The sequence below is a fragment of the Drosophila ananassae genome, chromosome 2L (assembly GCF_017639315.1).
Source record: "Drosophila ananassae strain 14024-0371.13 chromosome 2L, ASM1763931v2, whole genome shotgun sequence".
Lineage (NCBI taxonomy): Eukaryota > Metazoa > Arthropoda > Insecta > Diptera > Drosophilidae > Drosophila > Drosophila ananassae.
Window position 1 is genome coordinate 24,192,957 of NC_057927.1, and position 19,310 is coordinate 24,212,266.

At 38.5% G+C, this 19,310-nt stretch overlaps 4 protein-coding genes across 4 annotated transcripts in view; 3 read left to right on the plus strand and 1 right to left on the minus strand.

Moving 5' to 3' along the window:
* Positions 1–56: 56 nt before the first annotated feature.
* LOC6503442 lies at positions 57–1,630 on the plus strand. Its single transcript, XM_001967454.4, has 3 exons — positions 57–376; positions 652–1,169; positions 1,304–1,630. The coding sequence occupies exons 1-3, from the start codon at positions 188–190 to the stop codon at positions 1,569–1,571; spliced, it is 975 nt and encodes a 324-aa protein (XP_001967490.1). The 5' UTR covers positions 57–187; the 3' UTR covers positions 1,572–1,630.
* Positions 1,631–2,305: 675 nt separating this feature from the next.
* On the plus strand, positions 2,306–3,467 carry LOC6503443. Its single transcript, XM_001967455.4, has 4 exons — positions 2,306–2,394; positions 2,500–2,711; positions 2,773–2,981; positions 3,054–3,467. Exons 2-4 carry the CDS (start codon positions 2,532–2,534, stop codon positions 3,364–3,366), a joined length of 702 nt encoding a protein of 233 aa, XP_001967491.2. The 5' UTR covers positions 2,306–2,394; positions 2,500–2,531; the 3' UTR covers positions 3,367–3,467.
* Positions 3,468–3,751: 284 nt separating this feature from the next.
* The window catches only part of LOC6503405 (acetylcholine receptor subunit alpha-like 1), a 64,819-nt gene continuing 49,260 nt past the window's right edge, over positions 3,752–19,310 (minus strand). The window contains exons 6-10 of the mRNA XM_032456425.2: positions 18,156–18,336; positions 15,697–16,157; positions 15,407–15,618; positions 12,444–12,748; positions 3,752–11,408 (exon numbers count right to left, since the gene is read on the minus strand). Coding sequence (XP_032312316.1) covers positions 11,202–11,408; positions 12,444–12,748; positions 15,407–15,618; positions 15,697–16,157; positions 18,156–18,336 — 1,366 coding nt within the window. The 3' untranslated portion in view covers positions 3,752–11,201. The remainder of the gene's footprint in view (positions 11,409–12,443; positions 12,749–15,406; positions 15,619–15,696; positions 16,158–18,155; positions 18,337–19,310) is intronic.
* On the plus strand, positions 13,048–14,243 carry LOC6502491 (E3 ubiquitin-protein ligase RNF185). The gene has a single exon (XM_001967457.3). It carries the CDS (start codon positions 13,240–13,242, stop codon positions 13,996–13,998), a length of 759 nt encoding a protein of 252 aa, XP_001967493.1. The 5' UTR covers positions 13,048–13,239; the 3' UTR covers positions 13,999–14,243.

Genomic DNA, 19,310 nt, shown 5'->3' on the forward strand with positions numbered 1-19,310 from the left:
TAATTAAATTAGAGGCGAGCCAACTGACCCACTTCAGCGTAATGTCTTGGCCAAATAGAAGCTTGCAGTGCGTTTGGCTAAATTGAAAAGCCACGCGAACGAAATTCTAACTTGGCCACCCTATCTAAATCTGAAGTTCACTGGTTTATAGTGATTTAGTTCTTCGTTGGGCTCCACTCACTTCGCTATGGAAAGTCAGATTTGGTTCAAAGTGGTTCTGTGCACCGTCTTGGTGACTTTTGCATTGGCCAGCAACCAGACCAGTATAGCCTCCTTGGAGAATCCCAACAGACGCGTCACCTATATGCTAGAGAAGACCCATCTCCTGCATCGCCAGAAAAGGTGGCTTACTTTCGAATTGGGAACTTCAATCACGGTAAGTTTGGAACTTGTATTGAAATGTACTTGTACTAATATGTCAATAAATTGGTAGTTTTATTAAAAAAGTATTGTTTTAAATTTAAATAAATAGTTTGGGAGACATTTTAAATGTAATTATAAAAAATATTGTAAGATTTCTGAATGATTTCTTAGAAAACTTCCATATAGATCTCACTTTATTGACTTCCAAGAACTATGCCAATATAAGACATAGTCAAAAATTACATCTTTAATATAGGTTATTAACAAAATTTAAACTATTCCAATCAGATCACAGCCAACTGCGCTAAAGCCATTCTGGATACCATTCCGAGGGGGATGCTTTGGCTGGCGGAGATCACGAGCATTTATGAGATGCCGGCCGCGGTCGAAGATTGGATACCCCGTCGCGTTGGAAAGCCTAAAGTGAAACCGCCTCCTCCCCCGCCACCACCACCACCACCTCCTCCTCCACCGCCTCCACCACCACCTGCTGTTGCACCCGTTGCATTAACTCCTCAACCTGTGTTTGTGCCCCTCAGTCCCTCGGATCCCATCCAGTCCTTCTACTTCGCCTACCCCCAAGGCATACCCACTTTGAGTCGTCGCAAGTCCTATTCGCATCAGATACAGGCCGGATGTCCTGCCTCGCATCTGGTCAAAGATATGTACGGCACTTACTACTGCCGTCCTTCGGCCATGATGCGTCGCCTTAGGCGCGAGTTGGAAGGAAGCGGAGCTACGGTGATCAACCAGAAGTCCAGTCCGCATGGAATGCTTTTCGACCTAGTCAGCATGATGGCCACCATGTAAGTTTGTTTAAAGTATTTTTGGGAATAACATGCTCTTGCTCGCAGACCCTATTTAATGCTTTAAAAATGTATAATGTTAGAAACTCTGAAGAAATTTTAATTTATTTGATATTCACATTTCGCCCATTCAGGTTCAATTACGAGCCCCGCTACTGTATCATGCGGACATTGTGCGAGTCGCGGCATCTGCTGGCTCCGCCGGGCTTTACGCTCTTTCACGATATCCTCCGCATCATGCTGCGTTACGTGCATCCGGAGATTGCACATAAACCGAAATATCGGGAGGCCTTCACCGCCGGCCATTCACTGCATGAATGCGCCAATCTTTACGGGCCGCATTGTCGACAGAGTTTTTTGCTCCTCGTCACTGAACGGTTTCGGGAGAAATATGTGCGTTGATTAAATAAAATCGAAATAAGGAAAACATGAACATGAATTTATCGAACTGGAACGAAAAGGGGGAAACAAATAACTAGTGTCGGACGCTATAAACGCCAAGTGGTTAATGATACAGACAGTGCTTTTGAGATGGGCTGAGACCTGTTATTAATTTCTTTTCAGGTTATGAAATACTTAATGAAATGCTCCTGTTAATGATCCCGGTAAACTGTTAATGATGTAAATTGAATACAGATTTTTATATTATTCGTGTAAATGATTGAATTTTGTATTGAGTTAATACCGCAGTTTTTTCCTTGAATCTCCATATTACTTTCGCAGCACAAAGAATAAATAAATACGAAAACTGCCTGCATAAATTGTTGAGTAAAAAAAATGATTTTTATTGTTTGAAGTCCAATAAAAAATGGAATGGAAATTAAGTAAATACGAAATAATTTACATCATTGTTGTTGACGATTCCTTATATTAAAAACTTTTGTGTATATGATTTTTTGTCTTTAGGACTGATAAAAATTAAATTAAGTAATATTGAATATGAACATGAAATATTTTTTCCTAGAGAAGGGCATAAAAGTATGAATGATCCAATTGGAAATACAAATCCCAGCTATGGAAGATGGGTTGTAAATTTCATAATTTGTGCTATTTGTTTTTCGCGTTACAATGCTGACAATTGGACTGGAAGTGAAAACAAAGAACAACAAAGTGCTTTTCACACTGTTGACAGAAATTTACATGCTACAACAATCAGAGTTGGCCGTGTTGACATTTGGTGTTGGCCTGGGCAGGCGCTGACAATCGCTGGTTAATGGCGTCCGTGGTAAGTGACTTTGCAGCTGGCTGCTAATCAAATCAGTCAACAAAACGTTAAGCTAATAAGCTACGAAATCATGGACCTCCCAATCGGATTCTTCTGGGTTTCTAGTTCAGTTTATAACTGAACGCCCTGCCGTTAGAATGGGCCTACTTCGGACCTACCATTTAAGCGTTGTGTTGTGCCTTTCGGCCATTAGTTTAGTGCAGGATGTGGCGTCATCTGAGGTGCATGAACTTTCACCCAATGCCACTCAAGTGGTGGCCAAGATCCTGCGTCGACAAAAGCGTTACCTGGCATTTCCTGAGGGATCCTCCGTTTCGGTGTGAGTTTGCGGACCTTTGATCAATTGGAGATCTCGCTATAATGGAGACAATATTTTAGGGCGCCATTTGCATGACGATCGGTATGATCGGTAACCCCGATGTGGACTATCTCAGTTGGGCTGTCAATTGGGGCGTGGCATACGATCTGCCCAACGAGAAATGGGTCATCCAGCACGCCCATGGGCTGAATGCCACTCTGGCTAAGGACACAATCAAAAGGCGATCCAGGCGAGCCTTTTACGACGAGGTGCAGTCTATTTTTGATAAGTAAGCAAGACGTTCATTGCAGATATTATCGATTTATAGCTTTTTTAATATGTCTTCAATAATCTTTTTCAGCATGGGCTTCAATGGTCGGTCGTGCGTGGCCAGAGCCCTTTGTGAAAGTGCCAGGTTTATGCTGCCGAGTCACCAGAAGGGCAACATGTTGCAAGAATTGGTCAGGACAGTCTTTAGCATGCCACTTTCCAAGGTGGATACCCAGGAGCCTCAGGCTCACCATCAATATGATAAAATATACCGCCGTTCCAAGCGAAATTCACGTGAATGCCATGAAATATACCCGGGATGTCAGTTTTCTTTATTGGCCCTTGCTCTTGGAAAATATATGTCAGCTACTACCACTAAATTCAGCTCATTAAATTACATGTAAACAATAAATAATTTAATAAAAAAAAGACAACTGAAACACTTAAAAATTTTGGTTTTGATGGAGTGCTTTCCCGCCCTTGAATAAAACGAAGAAATATTTTTTTAAAACAAATTATTTTCATTCTTCTTTATTTAATAACGCGTAACATTTATTTATATAGTAATTGTTTTCTCGTTTTAATGTGTTGTTCTTTTTTTAATTGTTCTCAGTTTTAGTGTTATTTTTCGCAATTGTTGCTATTATTTTAATTTGTTTTTGCGTTTAGCTTAAGTTCGTTATTTAGTTTCTTACATTCAACTTTTAATGCATTTTTATTTTGTTTTATAGTGTTACGTTAGTCAACATATTTATTTTCCTTCTATCAATTGTTATTATTTTTTTTTATTTTTTTTTTGTTAATTTGCTTTAATATTCCGTTGAGTTTTGATCAATTATTCAATGTTTCTTTCAATTGTTTGCTTTCTGGCTGAGCGTGAGTGTAATTTAATTTAATTTTTCTTGTTTTTTTATGTAATATGTTTGCTGTTTTTTGTTGTTCAAGAGAGTTTCGAATATATATTTAATATATATAGTGTTTATGTATATATATTTATATATATTTATGCATGTATTCGTTATGTATTCATTTGTTAATGTGAAATGTAAATGCAATGCTTTCTCCATTTAAACTTAAGTATTGTGTCACATTTATTTGAAATCTCTTCTGGATTAGCTTGTTGCCGATCTTTTGCATTGATTTGCAGTGTCAAAGTTTGTTTAGCCTATTCTTAGATGTCGTTATGTTATAGTTGCAAATATTTTACATAACTTTTTTCATGGATTATCGTAACTTAGCTTACTTACGTTATGCGATTCCATTTAACTAAATTTTCAATTTAGTTAAAATTGATTTCGTGTAGAATTTTTAGTGAGCGCATTGGACGCCTAACTAAATTTTTTTACCATACATTTATTTATATCTGGCTTTAGTTTACTGCGTATATGTATGTATATTAAATATTAATCATTTTATTTTTTTTTTTTATATATATTTTTTTTTATTTTTAATATTTTTTGTTGAGCAAATTGTTGTTAGTTTAGCCCGTGGGCGTTTTATCTTTAACTTTAATATTCGTGGTGTTGTTTTCCCCAGTGAGTTGCAAGATTTGAAGATTTGCCATTTTCTTTGGTTTGTTTGAAGTTAAAAATCTTGATGCTAAAATTGTTTTTATACTTTGATCGAACGAATTGAAAGAAAATGTACACAAAAATTTGCAACGGAAGCTCTTAAGACTATCGGCACCTAACAATTAGTACTAAAAATATACACACAGGTGTGAATGCATGTATAATTTTTAACTCTAAACACTATGCACTCCGAAATACATGTATATAGTTAGTATTTGGCTTAATTAAGTGAGTGGCTTACAATTTATGAATTTACACATTTGATTTTGGCTTCGTCTAGCGCACACACACACATGCAATGCCTTTCACACGGATTCGTACGGAACACATACACACAAGCAATTAATATTCGCGAGTATTCGGGTGGTGTGAGTGAGTGTCAGTGTGAATGTGTTTGTGCAGCTTGCAAATCTGCGAATATGTTCTTTTGAACGATTCGATTTAAAATTTCTACCCTTGGAATATATGTTTTTCTGTGAGCTGGGAGTACTGGGACCTTAAATTAGATGGCTGTATGTGGTCTGTGCATTGGAAAATGGAAATATCTTACAAAAGTCGTATAGTCTTCGTCTACGAGTATGCATTAGAAAGCATTTCAAATTCGATTAATTGCATGACTGCCAAATACCATGCCGGGAAGAAGATGCTTTGGCTCTGACTTGCGTGAATGTGTGGCGGTGTCTAAATTTGATTTTAGCTGTCGTTGAAACCGTTTTAATGGATTAATTTAAGTGTCGTGATATCTTGTATTTTCGCAAATTGAGCAGCCGAATCGGATCGGAATATCGTTGGCTTCTTAAACTACACGACGAGACATCTTGAGCTGACTACGAGTAGTCTGCAGAGAAGTTTGTGAAAGAGTGTAGTTCATCTATTGTCAGGTACTTGATTAGTTTATGGGAACTGAAATGGGACAGAGTGGAAGAGAAGAGTGGTTGAATGTTGCCGTGGATACTGTTAACCCTAAATGTATGCAACGGTTATTGGCTAAATGATTTTGCAGTGCGGTGTGGGTGTGTTTCGAGTGTTTGATGGTGTGTGTGTTCATATAGGTGATGCATTTCTGCATTAAACCAGCTCCATAGTTGCTTCCAATTTTTCACTTTTCTTGTTTTCTTTAGCAATACGCAGACTTTGATTCTTGTTGTGTTTGCTACAAAAGACGACCTTTGATTGGAAGACATACGATTTTATGTTTTTTGAATCTCAGGGTCAAGCCGCATATTTATCAAATACTTTCAATTTTCTGTTTACATCATAATTATTTTGCTTTTGTGTTCTTCACGTTGCTTGTTTTAATATATTTTCTTTAATAACTATTTCGCTTTTAACTTATTATGATATTTGTTAGTGCTAATTGTGAGTGGCCTTAAAATGTCTTTCGGTTTTTGTAAAATGAAACACGATCCGAACAAATGCCCCTATTGAATTCAGAAAAAGTACCAATTTTCAAGTCCTTCAAGGTATTCCATATTGTTTCAGGGCATTTTTCTTAATTTCAATCGTTTTGTGATTTTCATAATGGATCAATCAATGATATTTCAGTGCTTTAGCTAAGATTGTTTCCTATCAAATTGTGTGTACACGAGTTCGTTGTCTGCTGTAACTGTAATCGAAAAATCAATTGTACTTGAAATAAATTCTATTCGCTTGTTGGATGATCGATCGTTTTTGGATCGGCGGTTGCCTCACAATATATAGTTATAAATATTTTAATATATTATATACAGAGATGAACTGCTTCAACTGTGTGCTGTTTGTGTCTGCATTGCGGTGTGTGTGTGTGTGGTTGTTTGGTTAATTTTATTCTATGTACAGAAACTTATTTGCTTCATTTTGTTTTTTATTCCTATATAGTTAGCACTTAGCCTCAATGTTAACTTCGAGCCCCGTTTTTCGTGTCCTGACCTTACTTGACTAGGTTGAGTGACTGTACGAGTATTGAAATCTTTTTTCTCATCGAAACAATCGGAATTTGTTTGCCCTTAACTAGTTCGTATATCATTAATACTCGTACTCGTATCATAATTCGACAATACATACATACATAAATATGTGTATATTTTTTATATATGATCTATTTGCAATCCATTTCGTCTTATTTGTGGCAGTATTTAAATTACACGGTTTCTTCATGATTACCTAATTATTTAGCATTTCTGTAATTTGTATACCAAGCGGGCTAAACATTTAGCTAGAATCAATAAAAAAAACCTAATGTGAGAACTGAAGAGCACGATTTAAAAAGGCAAATTCAAAATGTTTGACATTATTAGCATAATATACAGTTAAACACGATTAATTCGGTTTTACGGTAGCTAAATTTAGTTAAATTTATTATTAATATTTATGAATCAATGTGAAAATGAACTGTACAACAATGAGTCTGACCGATCGTAGGTTGCATCGTAGGACCGACATATAGAGTGATTGAGTGAACGATTGTTTGTCTCTTTGCTTGTTTGTTGCGTGCAACGCGTGTGCCTGCATGTGTGCGTGTGTGTGTGAAACCAACACACTTGCACGCCTACACACCCACACATAGCCAAACCTATTTGTTTATAACCTAAAAACACAACCAATGAGAGCATATACACTTCTATGTATTTGACTTTAATTCAATTTTGTTTTCTCTAGTGTCTCCGCGCAAGTTCCATCTTTCCTCGTGTCTTGCATTAGTTAGTAAAACGGTTTTTAATTTATTTCTCTATTTATTTATATTTGGCTTTAGCGTGTCGATTTCCCAAGTGAAATAATTTACAAAAATGGTTTTTGTTGAAATGGATTTTGTCTAACCTCCACCAGCATTTTATCATTTCCTCTCTTTTTGATTTGCCATAAAAACATTTAATTTAAATATGCAATTATGTTTTTAGGGTATTCTTTCTCATTTAGTTGATTTTATTCACAGAAAAGTTACGCCATTTACTTGTCATTAGTTCTTTGTTTTCAATTTCATTTCGCTTTGCTGATTTTTTATATATTTCATTAGTTGATTGTCTAAAACTATAACAAAAAACTTGTTTAGCTTGAAGTTTGTACATAATATTGTGAAATTAGGAAGCCTATAATGCAACGAAAACGCATTTTAGTTTGAATATTTATAATCAGCACATTTAAATTGTGTAAAAAAAGATTTGCTTTATAAAATAATAGATAAAGCCTATGCAAATTTTAATATAATTATATCGTAATATTTACAGGTCACACTAAAAAGGGTATCTTTTTATTTGCCAATGGAAAGGCATTGAAAAATATATTTAGGTTGCTATTTATCGTGGGGGTGGAGTTTGCATATTAAATTAAACGTTGTGTTCGGAATATTATTCAATAACTTTTTGCTCTCTGTAAACAATTTGTTGCCATCAATTTTTTGTTTTTCATTTTTTTGTATATTTTTGCGGTTTCAATGTTTTGCATTTAAAAAGGTGCTATGTGTATTTTTTTCATAGTCTATGCATTCAAACGTACATTTAGTATATCGCATTTTTTTGTTTTCAGACTTTTTATATTCGTTTTTCAAAACGGAAGTCGATAATGCTGTCCAATAGGTTTTAATTGTTTGTTTTTAGCATTTTTGTTGTCATTTCATTTCGTTTAAATTTTATAAGCTCAGTTTAATACTTCAATATTTGATGCACAAGAATAATTTGATATTGCATATTGTGTGTATTGGTTGTTACCTTTTAGTTAATGCGCCTTCTGTGTTAAGTTTGTTGTTTCAATTTTAGTGTGACAATTGTGTGTGTTTTAAGTTTAGTGTTTACGCTCGTATTTAAATACTTGATTTATGATATTCCAAAGTTTATTTTATAGGCTTTATATTACGTTTATTTAATAGCTAAATATTTAAAAAATGTTAACTGTTGATTTTTATGCACTTTACATTTTAATACACCCAAAACGGCATGCTATTTAAATTGTCATTTTAAATGTTTCCTTTTTTACCTTACAGTCTACAGTGTATGTGTGTGTTTATTGTGTTTAGTGCGAATTTCAAATGAAAATGGTATATAGTTTGGTAAAAAGAAACAAATAAAATAAAAAAGGATAACTTATATCATCAAAAGTTCCCTTTCTCCCACTCTCTCCGCTGCACTTGGTTCTCAGCTCTTTCAGTTTCAGGCGCAAACTGTGCCACAATCGTTGGCTTGGAAAACTATTTTAATTAATTCACACTCGCAAATGTTGAATATTTTCGATTAGGAATTTTAATTAAACTTTTGCCGCTTCTCACGCAGAAAAGTCGGCTACATTCAGGCGTCTGGCAACAATAAGCAACACCCAACTTGACAACTCTGGTATTTTGCACAGGGTTACCAGTTTTACGTATCGCGGCATTCTTGGCCCATATTTTGTGCGGATTTTACTTGCCATTTTATTATGCATAAGTTCCAATCGCTAGTGCACATTTGTTTACACCTATTATTAACTATTTACGAGCCTGAATAACAGACTTATGCACTGAAAAAATAGAGAATATAGAAGTCTTTAAAAGTAGAAAATTATCAGGCAAAAAAAAAATTTAAAAATATTCCATATGATAGGTATAGAAATTTAGCTTTTATAAATTGAAGTTTTTGAACTATAAATTTCATTATATTTTGTTACTGTGTGGAAACATGCACATGCCACATTCCACACTTAATTTGTTGCATGCCTTGAGGGGCTGCCGCGCCCTTTTTCATAGCCCCCTTAGTGGAATCCGTTGGCGGTTTTCGCGTTTGCATAATGTTTACTATTCTTGTTGCTTTGGTGGCGAAAACTTTTGTAAAATCAATTAAAAATGCAAAGGCAAAGATGAGTGTGCGGTGGCCGGGAGTTTGGAGTCAGGGGCATTGGGCGTGGCATTCAACCCAACCTTGTGGCAACTTTCGTTTGCTTTGGCATTTAAATTGAAGGTGTTTTCTGTGCGGCACTCGACCGAAGCTATTGGAATGGCCAGAACTCGGGAACAGCACTCGCGTGGCCCGTTGAAAGTAATTAAAAAGTTTTATTTTAAATTGAACTTGCCAAAGGTTTCTGAACGCTTCGCATGCTCCGGTGAATGCATAATGAGTGCACAGAACTACACAGCAGTGGAGCAGTGAAGCAGTGGCGGGTTAAGAGCAAGGATCTGCTGCAGAACAGAAACAACTACAGCTGCAGGGTGAAAGGAATGGAGAACAATCAACATCCCATGAAATCCGACAGTTGAGTGCAAGTGGAATTCGCATTATACCAAATAATTTAATTGATTAAAATTACGTCAAATTATACAAACAAAGTGCTCGCAAAATACCAATTCGCTTTAGTTATTGTTACTTGTCTGATGGTGTGTGTGTGTTTTTAATTGAAATTGTTGTGTGTTTTTGTTTTTATGTGATTTGACTATCTGCAATCCTATAAATACGTACGTCTATATATTTATGTGTATGCTTGCTCGATATAATATATATTTTTGTGGATGTTGTTTTCGTGTTTGTGGAGGGGGTGTATTGCCAGTGTATTTGTTAGTAAAAGTGTGTGGCTTTAAAAATGTGACGACTTCGCTTATTTCAACATTTAACTAAATTTATTTCAGAATTTCGCGCTTCCTACGAGCCGAGTTGCATTGCAGCAAGCTATCGGGCTTCGTTTTTTAAATGTTAAATTTAATTCAATACTACATTTGCTTAGCTACAACTACTTACGACTTACTCGCTAATTAAACTTAGTTTATCGTGTTTGTTTTTTTAATTTATTTACTTTAAAAATAGTTATGAATTTGTATGCAATTTAATTAGACCCACTCGGTGTGGGCGTAATTTGTTTGCTTGCTTTGCTAAAAATAATGTGAAAAATATGCACAAATAAATAAACAATTAAAATTGATTTTATTCTTCATATGTATATTTTTTAGCACGCACACACTCACTCTGTTTAACTCACACACTGACACACATTTACTGAACACATACAGTCAGATTTAAATTTAAAATGCAATTTTAAAACATTTTCTTTGTTTTGGTTTCATTTTTTGTATTGTTTTCTTTCTTTTTTTTGTTTTTTTTTTTTTGAGTGTGAATCTTTAAAACTAAAAGATGTAACAAGGAACTTTTTGGCGCTCAAAAATACAATATAACTTACAAAACCCCATTCGCTTTATACAACACAGGTCCAGGGATCCTCCCAGCGATCATCTCCGACAACCTGAACCCCGGTCTTCGTCGATCCGCAATCAAGTACATCAAAACCCTTAAAATCTAATACTAGCTCCACAATCGTCGATCTTCTGGCTTGCGGAGCCAAACTGTTCTCCAAACTGTCCGACACAGTCGCGGTTAATCAACACTACATCTTCGCATTTTATTACATACATATTTTGATCAACTGCTCCAAAAACTGCCCTCCTTTCCACTTTGAGTTCAATTCAATTCATTTCGCAATGTTCGCTTCACTCGCCTCGCGTTCTACGACGTGCCCCATGAGATATCCGATTCGTTGGAGCTTACAGTGCTATTGACAACACTGCCAAGGACACTGCTACTGTCAGTGCCACTGCTAGCATTCGTGTTGTAGAGCGCCGACGAAATACTCATGGTCTGGCTCATCGTATATTATCCACGATCATCATCGCGAGCGGCGAACAGGGTCCGCAGCGAGCTGATGATTAAATTCCACCAGCCGGCCGCGAACCCAAGTGGTCGCTATAAGGAGTTCTCGCTGCCCATCTTGAGCAGCTCGAATTTCTTCTTGGCAATCTTCGAGTAGAGTATGTCAATCGGCTGCGACTGGTCGTACAAGCTCGGTGCCTGCAAAATAATCAGTGCTGTTCCGACCACGCAAGCAATTGCGAAGATCCATAGAAACATACGATCCAATACCATGGCGACGTACTTCCAATCCTCCTCCACCTGAAAGATATTTAATTATAATATATTAGTTAAAATATTAAAAGTAGTGTCTTGTCGTTAGTTGCAGAAACGATATGTTTCTAGCTACTTTTTTTTATAGGATTAAATTGGAAAAGTATAGGATTTAAAAGTGAAATTACTTTAATTCTAGAAAAGTTACAATACAAAATTAAACATTCTGTTGTACATATTAATCCAGAGGTCGTTCCTCACCCGTCCTGCCATCATCATCAATCATTTGGCCAGTCGAAAACTAATAAAACGGCTTTGGTAGATCTATTTCAGATTTGCGGTGCGGCCAAACCAGTTAAATTGAAATGTTTCAGACCAAACATCGATTTCAGCAGAATGCCTGGTCTGCTGGGACTAGGCACCCACACACTCTCAAACACACCCACCTACACTCAATTGCACAACATCGTAGCGTTTCATCGACAAATGGCAGACTGGTGCGCTGCTGCAACCGCATGTTGCAAACTTCGTATTTGCGCACAAACAACTCAATCACTCAACTCCAACGGCGGCGACAGAGCCATTGCCCTCTGCCTCTACCACAAACACGATCCGGAACCCCAGTTCTGGCGAAACAGGAACCGTCAGAGCCGTCATCGTTTGCTATTTTTGATTAGAGAAAACGCAGTGAGGCAACGTGATTTAAGCGGCAATGGTTAGTTTTTGGAACTGAGGTGGTGCTGGTTTTTTTTTTGCATTGGCTGGCTGTCGGACTCCGTCTGATTGCATCTAATGCGGGTTATCAAGAGCAGACGTAAACAGAGCACCAGACATGCTGGCTGGTCTCGTGGCGGTTCGTGGCTTGTTCCAGCTGCGATTGCCAGACAATGATTGCCGCTGATTGGCAATAAAGGCGAGTGATTCAACGACTTTCTGTGTGAATCGAAAATTGCAGAATGGACAATTGAAGGAACCGCGTGTATACAGGACTTTCATCTAATACCATAATCGATGGAACATTTTGTTCTTAAAATATTGGTATTTTTGATTATAACTTCTTCGTTAGAGGTGTTCAATACTTACACTTTCAAACTTGTCCTTGTTTTTCACATGCTGTGCTATAAAGCGCGATCCCTCGATGGTCTTCTCCATTTCCCGGGCGTATGGCTTCTCAAACGTAGGACTGAGATCGGCGGCAGCGGCCGCAGCAGCCGCTGCAGCAGCCGGACAGCATCCGGGACTGATGTCCCCGTTGAGACCCGAAGGGCTGAAGAGATCATCGTCGGCACCGGGCAATGGCAGTGAGGAGGGCAGAGGCGGTTCGCCAAAGCAGTGGGCGCTGATGCCACCAGCCGCGGCCAAATCGAATCGATGCGAGGCGGGAAGAGCTGAAATATTAAAATTTTTTGAAAATATTAATGAAAGTCTGACAAAAGTATATCCAACATTTACTTAAAGTAATTTGCGCAATTTTCATATAATTTTATAAAGTCTCTAAGTGGTGTGGCGTATACTTAATATGGCCAAGCACACATTGCGTATACTTAATATTTAATACAAAACAGAGTTTAAAATTTCCTTTAAGTTGGGATACTTTTTATTTGAGCTATTATGTAACTCAAATAATTTATATATTTTTTATTTTATATAGTAGGCCTTTTAATTTCGATTGACAGCTGGTACGAAAAATAATTCAGTACACTTTCATTAGACATCGTAAGAAGTATCATTAGGTAGGCATAGCGTAGGCATCATCACTTCTACTAAAAAGCTGTCTAGTTTTCTAAACATCATTTTTAAAATTTGGCTGTGTATTTTGTGTGTTAGAGAAGACTGAGTTTTATCAAAAAGGCGAAATTTGAAGCAAAATTTAAACGTCATGGAACAGCCGGAATTGGTACAGTCACTAGATCTACCCAGTACTTCTTCTTTACTGACTAGGCGTGCGGCATGCAACCAAAAAGGGTCCACAAAAGCTAAGGGAGTGTCTTTAGAAGAGGCAGGAAGTGATGGGTCAGAGGTGACAACGACATCTTCATCCACCTCTCTAGTTGGTGGTAATATGCCAGATAGCAAAGTAGCATCATTGGATTCCACTGGAATGGAATTGGAAGAGATCAACAAAGGCAATGAGCGTGAATCAAAGGATGAATCTCTTTATGATTGTAACATATGTCTGGACACAGCCAAGGATGCAGTAGTCACTATGTGCGGCCATCTATACTGCTGGCCCTGTTTGCATCAATGGCTATTGACTCGACCTAACAACAAGGTCTGCCCAGTATGCAAGTCTTCTATTAACAAAGACAAAGTCATTCCACTCTATGGACGGAATAGTGCACGTCGGGATGATCCACGCAATAGAGTTCCACCCCGTCCGGCAGGACAACGTACTGAGCCAGAGGCTGGATATCCAAACTTTGGATTTGGTGACGGTTTTTTCATGTTTTTTGGCATCGGGGGCTTTCCTTTCGGTTTATTAACTTCATCCATAAACATACGCGAACGTCGTCCTCCTGTTCCAGGCAGGTATCGTGGCAGGAACAACGGACAAACCCGGAACGAGGACGAACAAACTCTTTCAAGAATGTTTCTATATCTTGCTTTTATACTCATCGCATGGCTGCTTTTCGCCTAGAGATGTAACCAAGAAAGATGGTTTTGGGCCTTGTTTTCCGGAGTACATACTTTATATACAACTTCAAATTTTTATGTTCCGATGCAAATGGTTTATTTCAAAAAAATCGAAAATATATTTATCGCTATTGTTAGGTATACGTATACGTTATATCAGATAAGCGTATACGTAGTATATATTAAGATACATAGTACGTATGCGTATTACATAATTACGTATACGTATAATTATAACTTGTTCATGAAGTTCAAATGTTTATGGGGCCAAAGTGAAGGAAAATACGAAAAACTTGACTTTTCTCTATTATTGCTTCTCACAGAATCATTTTTCGATCATTTATTTTTCACGACATGGACCTTGCATTAATGGCATTAGGCAAATAAAGTTGTAAATGCAATTTGTAACTTTGCTGCTTTGTCTTTGGCGCAATTCTCCGAGGCACAATGTCCTCGAAGGAAGTGAACGGACAAAGGACCCTCAACCTCGAGCGCACGGCTCAGCAGAAGCAGCACTACTGACTGCACTGCCGGGTATACAATACGGAAACTCAATAAATAGTTTTCTGCATTCTGTTTCCCATTTATTTCGCTTAGCCATTTGAAAGTTTCAGCTCTTTTCTTTTAGTTTGCTCCTGCTTCTGCTCCTACTTCAGCTGCTGTGAAAGCCACTTTAACGAAGAAATTATTCAATTTTGTAACCAAGAGCTTAAGTAAGAGCCTAAACTAACTACTCTTTAAGTATTTTCTTTGCGCACGTAATTGGATTTAGTTGCAGATACCAAATATTACGTATACGCCAGGAATCTGCATTTAATTTTGATCTACGATGAAAAGTTTCCATCCTGTTTAATGCCTCATCTAAATGCTGTCAGTTGGCGGTGACAAAGCGATACGAAAGCCATTTCATGGAACTTATTATTCTCAGTCGAAACTTTCCATTTTGCCGGCGTCCTTGCAGTTGCACTTGTTAATTGTCATAAATTATTTGGACCGCCCTGGCCCAGCGTCATTATAAAGTGGTGTGTCTGAAGGCATATAATTTCAATGTTGTTGTACATATTTAAAATGGAATATAAACTGGCAAGTTGCAAGTTGTACGTTTCAGGCTGTTCGCTCCATGCTTCGTCGGTAATGTGCCCACTAAAGCCAGTTGAAAACATGCATAAATTTCCCAGCTGCGGGAGTAGAAGCCGGGGCAGGATCCGAGGCAGAACAAGCGGCATAAGAAGCCCAAGATGGAAAGTTCTACACAGAAAGTTTGTCTCAAGCAGAGCGAGAAAATAGAAGAAAACTTTCTCCAGCTCTCTGTGGGATTCTCTTCAGCGGCTTTCACCGAAAGGAAATTCTATTGTTAAGACAACCGACGGGTGGCAAACTGGGGGGAGTGATTGGGGCGAGGAATCTCCTACCTGGTATGCCGTAGTCGCCGCTGAATCGCTTTGAATCGTAGTTGACAAACTTGTCCACATCTGGGGGCAGGTGATAGACATCGGTGAGCACTTCGGGCGGCTGATCCTCTTCGGGCTCCTCCTTTTTGGGCCTCTCGATGCAGAGCAGTTTCGGCAGGATCTGTATGAATAGGCGTTGTACCCAGGGCGCCATGCGATGTGTTACAGGTGATCTAAAATTAAAAAAAAATAATTAGGTAAAGAAGTCAAAACTAAAAATGTTCAGTTACTCCTTTGAGTTGAAAACTCACCTGAAGTTCACATTTAGCACTGCAATGGTGACCACTACGGAGAGCGTGACGAGCATCATAGTGAAGAGCAGGTACTTTCCCAGCAATGGCACTGTCAACGAAGTCGGCGGAATGATCTCGGCGAGCAGCAGAAAAAACACAGTGAGCGACAGCAGGATACTGATACAGAGTGAGATCTTCTCGCCGGAGTCACTGGGCAGATAGAAGACGAGCACCGACAGGAATGAGATGCCTACACAGGGAATGATCAAGTTGACTGTGTAGAAGAGAGTCTTCCGGCGCAGTGTCAGGTTGAAGACAATATCCAGGTAGGGCTCTTCGCAGCAACTGTAAAACTTTTCATTCCTCACTGCCGGCACTCGCATAATGTCCCATTCCACCGAAATGTAATAGTCCTGTAAGTCGATGCCCACCTCGATGTTGTCCGAATCGGCGGTTTGTTTCAAGTGCCTCAAATCCACCTAAGAATGTAATGAAGGATAATGATATAAATATTTCTAAAATAAGATTGTCTTAAATTGAAAGAAACCCGTTTCGAAACAAGGCATCTTGTTCTTTAATATTCTCTGTGGATTAGACAGATCAGGGAGTGGGATAATCAATAAGAAAAATAGGCACCTGCTGTTTTCTTTAAAGTTAGTGATTTATGCCCGGGCAACTTTGGCAACTGCTGCACCTGTTCGCCCCAACGCGAACCCAAGCCAATCATACATCTATTTATGTTGATTTGTTGGCCCATTTCCCTTTGCAACATTTGCCCCAAGTGTCGCTTACGGTTTCCCCTTGCCGGCGGAAAAATCAAAGGTGATGGAAAAACGTACTTTCTGACAAATTTTTGACAATCGTCAATTGCACGCAAATAGCACGCCGGAGGGAGGATGCAGGAGGATACGAGTCTGATTCCTGTTCCGGCTCCTAGCTCGGTGGCGGTAGATGGCAGGAATCGAGATAAGTTTCGCTCACGTGCGGCCTGAAACGCAAATGACATTACGCTTGTAACCTTTATTTCATTTCCATTTGGCTTGATTTGTCATTTCTTGTCTGTTGCTCATTTTTCCAGCATATTGCAGATAATAAACTGGGAACAATAAACCCCTGATTAATAGATAGGGTACTCTTTGAGATATGTCTTGTCTCTGTGTTACTATTTTCTCGCATTTGGTTTATGGGCTAAACTTGTAATATTAGACTCTACATTTGGTAAGTTTCAGTCCAATACGAGGGTAAGGGAAACACATAAGCCTGTCAGCCCGTTCAGACAGCCGTCATTAATAGCTCGTCCTACATTTGCGCTGACACTGTAAAATGCCCAAAAGTCGATCCCGAAAATTCCATCTTGTCGAGTCTGGGGGCTACTAAGGAAGTCGAAACTCAATGAAGCATGCCCGAAATTTGTGATGCGTGAAAAGGAAGAAAACGAAAATTTATATGTTGAATAATATGCTGTCATTTTTCGATTTTTCTCCCGTGTTTTCGTTCGCCATCCTTTGTTGTTGCTCATAAGGCTCATAAAATAAAAACAGAAGGAGAAGCCCTCCAGCAATGCAACAGTTGGGCTCTTGAAGTATTTTTTTAAATACCCTTGTAAAAATAAATATCATTCTGTACAAAATTCTTAAAAGAATTGACATTTTTTCATCAAACATATAGATACAATATTATGACTTTTGGATTATGGGCTTTAAGTGTACACATTTTTTTGAGTTGTCGAAAAGTTACTATAAAATGTGATTCAGGAACTGGAAAAAACTGTAATAAAAACTATAAAATGTTTTTCACTTTTTTGGTTTGTGGGTATTAAGAGCTTCGGGGCTTTGAACTTTTTCGCATTTCCCTTTTTTTGGCTTTGCTCGCCCATCTCCTAAATATTTATGCGTCCCTACACAAAAAGTTTTTGAAAAGGCGTGGGCGTGGCTGGTTCATTAAACACCAGCTGCCAGCTGTTATCTCTCACACACACACACATGCATCGAACCACTCGCCCACCCACCGACCCACCCACACCGACCCACGTACGTGAATCAAGCTTCACTTGATTTATCGCATGACAGCAAGTGAAACGTGTCAAGTGTACGGGAAAAAACAAAATAAATATTAACAGCCAAATTCGAATAAAAGCACTCACATGTATTAACCATGAAAATCCAACCGATTAAATAAAAGAGGACATTTTCATTTTTTAACATGTTTAAATAGTCATTTGGCGGCGAGTACCCTCTCCCAATCCATACATACATATATGTATGTATCTTAAAATTAATGCATTTATAATCGAGTCAAGGGAACATTTGATTAGCACTCAGTCGGTGAGAAGTGAAGCCAAGGCGTAGCTGAATTTTATATTTTTCAGGTTTTACTTTCCGTCGAATTTGATTGATGGGCTGAGACATAATCTGTTCGTGGCCAGAGTTGGCACAACAGCTGCCAACCGGGATTGTGGGGCTGCAAAGCTCACTTACCATGTATCCGTCGTACGTCCAGGAGCCGAACTTCATGAAACATGTCTGCTCATCGAAGGGAAAGTATTCCACATCAATTTCGCAAAAGGATTTGTAAATGGCGGGCGGCTTCCACACCACTTTGCCAGTGTGATGAAGAATTGCTTTTGTCATTATTGTCACTTCATAGTTGCCATCGGCGCTGAAAAAGGGAAGGATGGTTATATATTAATATATTTAATAATACAGTCTTCAGAGGCAGTCATTTAGTTTTATTTATTTACTTTTCTTTGCTCTCTAGATTTTATTGAGCAGGCAATTAGCTAACTAAAGTTTTATGTTCCCCAAAAAGGGTCCTGGCCGAGTACAACCTAAAAGTGCTGAACTAATTAAAAATACATTTTGGCTTCTAATTACAAATTTATTTTAGACTACAAAATTGCGGCTAATGTTGTTCTTTCTTTTATACTGCTAATTCTGTTTCCGCTGGGCTGGAACACGCCTCCATATCAGGCATATAGAATCGGTGACTGCGGACCGTAGTCCATTAGCGGCAAGGTCCTTTTTAGCTCCTCTGGCTATAACCACTGGCCAGAGACTTACACTAAATCTAAATCCAAAAGCAAAGCATTTTAAAATGTTATTACAACAACAGCAGTGGCAGTGGCAGTGGCAGTAGCAGTAGCACTAGCAGCAGCAGTGGCAAGGCAGCAACAACGATCAGGCAACCATTAATGGCTAAAAACCATTTAAAATGGCTGTCGGCAATGCACAGGCACACATACATTCACATTCACAGTCGCAGGGGAGCCAGATGAAGATAAAGAGGAAGTGGGAGAGCTATACAGCTGGAGAGAGGGGGCAGTTGGAGTCTGGGACGACAGAGAAAGAAAATCAACAAAGAGAACAAAAGTTTATAACCGAAACCGAAAAAAGCCAAAACCACGCCTGGGGGTCACCGCAATTGCAGCCATTATCTTAACGGTGATTCACACACATACATACAGACAGAGCGAGAGAGAGACAAACACACACTCTGCACATAAACACGATAGAGGAGAGAGCCGGACAAGGCGGCGTATGAGTGTCATCGTTGCGGTGGCAGTTATCCTGGCCATCCGAGCCGACGGCGCCTGCCGCGTCTATCAGCGCGTTAATCTCAGCGCCGCACAGCGA

Bases quoted from the DNA above. Each gene is read 5' to 3' on its own strand.
- LOC6503442 (XM_001967454.4), top strand. From the start codon at position 188: ATGGAAAGTCAGATTTGGTTCAAAGTGGTTCTGTGCACCGTCTTGGTG. The intron at 377-651 runs GTAAGTTTGGAA...TATTCCAATCAG, and splicing joins AATTGGGAACTTCAATCACG to ATCACAGCCAACTGCGCTAA. The intron at 1,170-1,303 runs GTAAGTTTGTTT...TCGCCCATTCAG, and splicing joins GTCAGCATGATGGCCACCAT to GTTCAATTACGAGCCCCGCT.
- LOC6503443 (XM_001967455.4), top strand. From the start codon at position 2,532: ATGGGCCTACTTCGGACCTACCATTTAAGCGTTGTGTTGTGCCTTTCG. The intron at 2,712-2,772 runs GTGTGAGTTTGC...ACAATATTTTAG, and splicing joins CTGAGGGATCCTCCGTTTCG to GGCGCCATTTGCATGACGAT. The intron at 2,982-3,053 runs GTAAGCAAGACG...AATCTTTTTCAG, and splicing joins GTGCAGTCTATTTTTGATAA to CATGGGCTTCAATGGTCGGT.
- LOC6502491 (XM_001967457.3), top strand. From the start codon at position 13,240: ATGGAACAGCCGGAATTGGTACAGTCACTAGATCTACCCAGTACTTCT.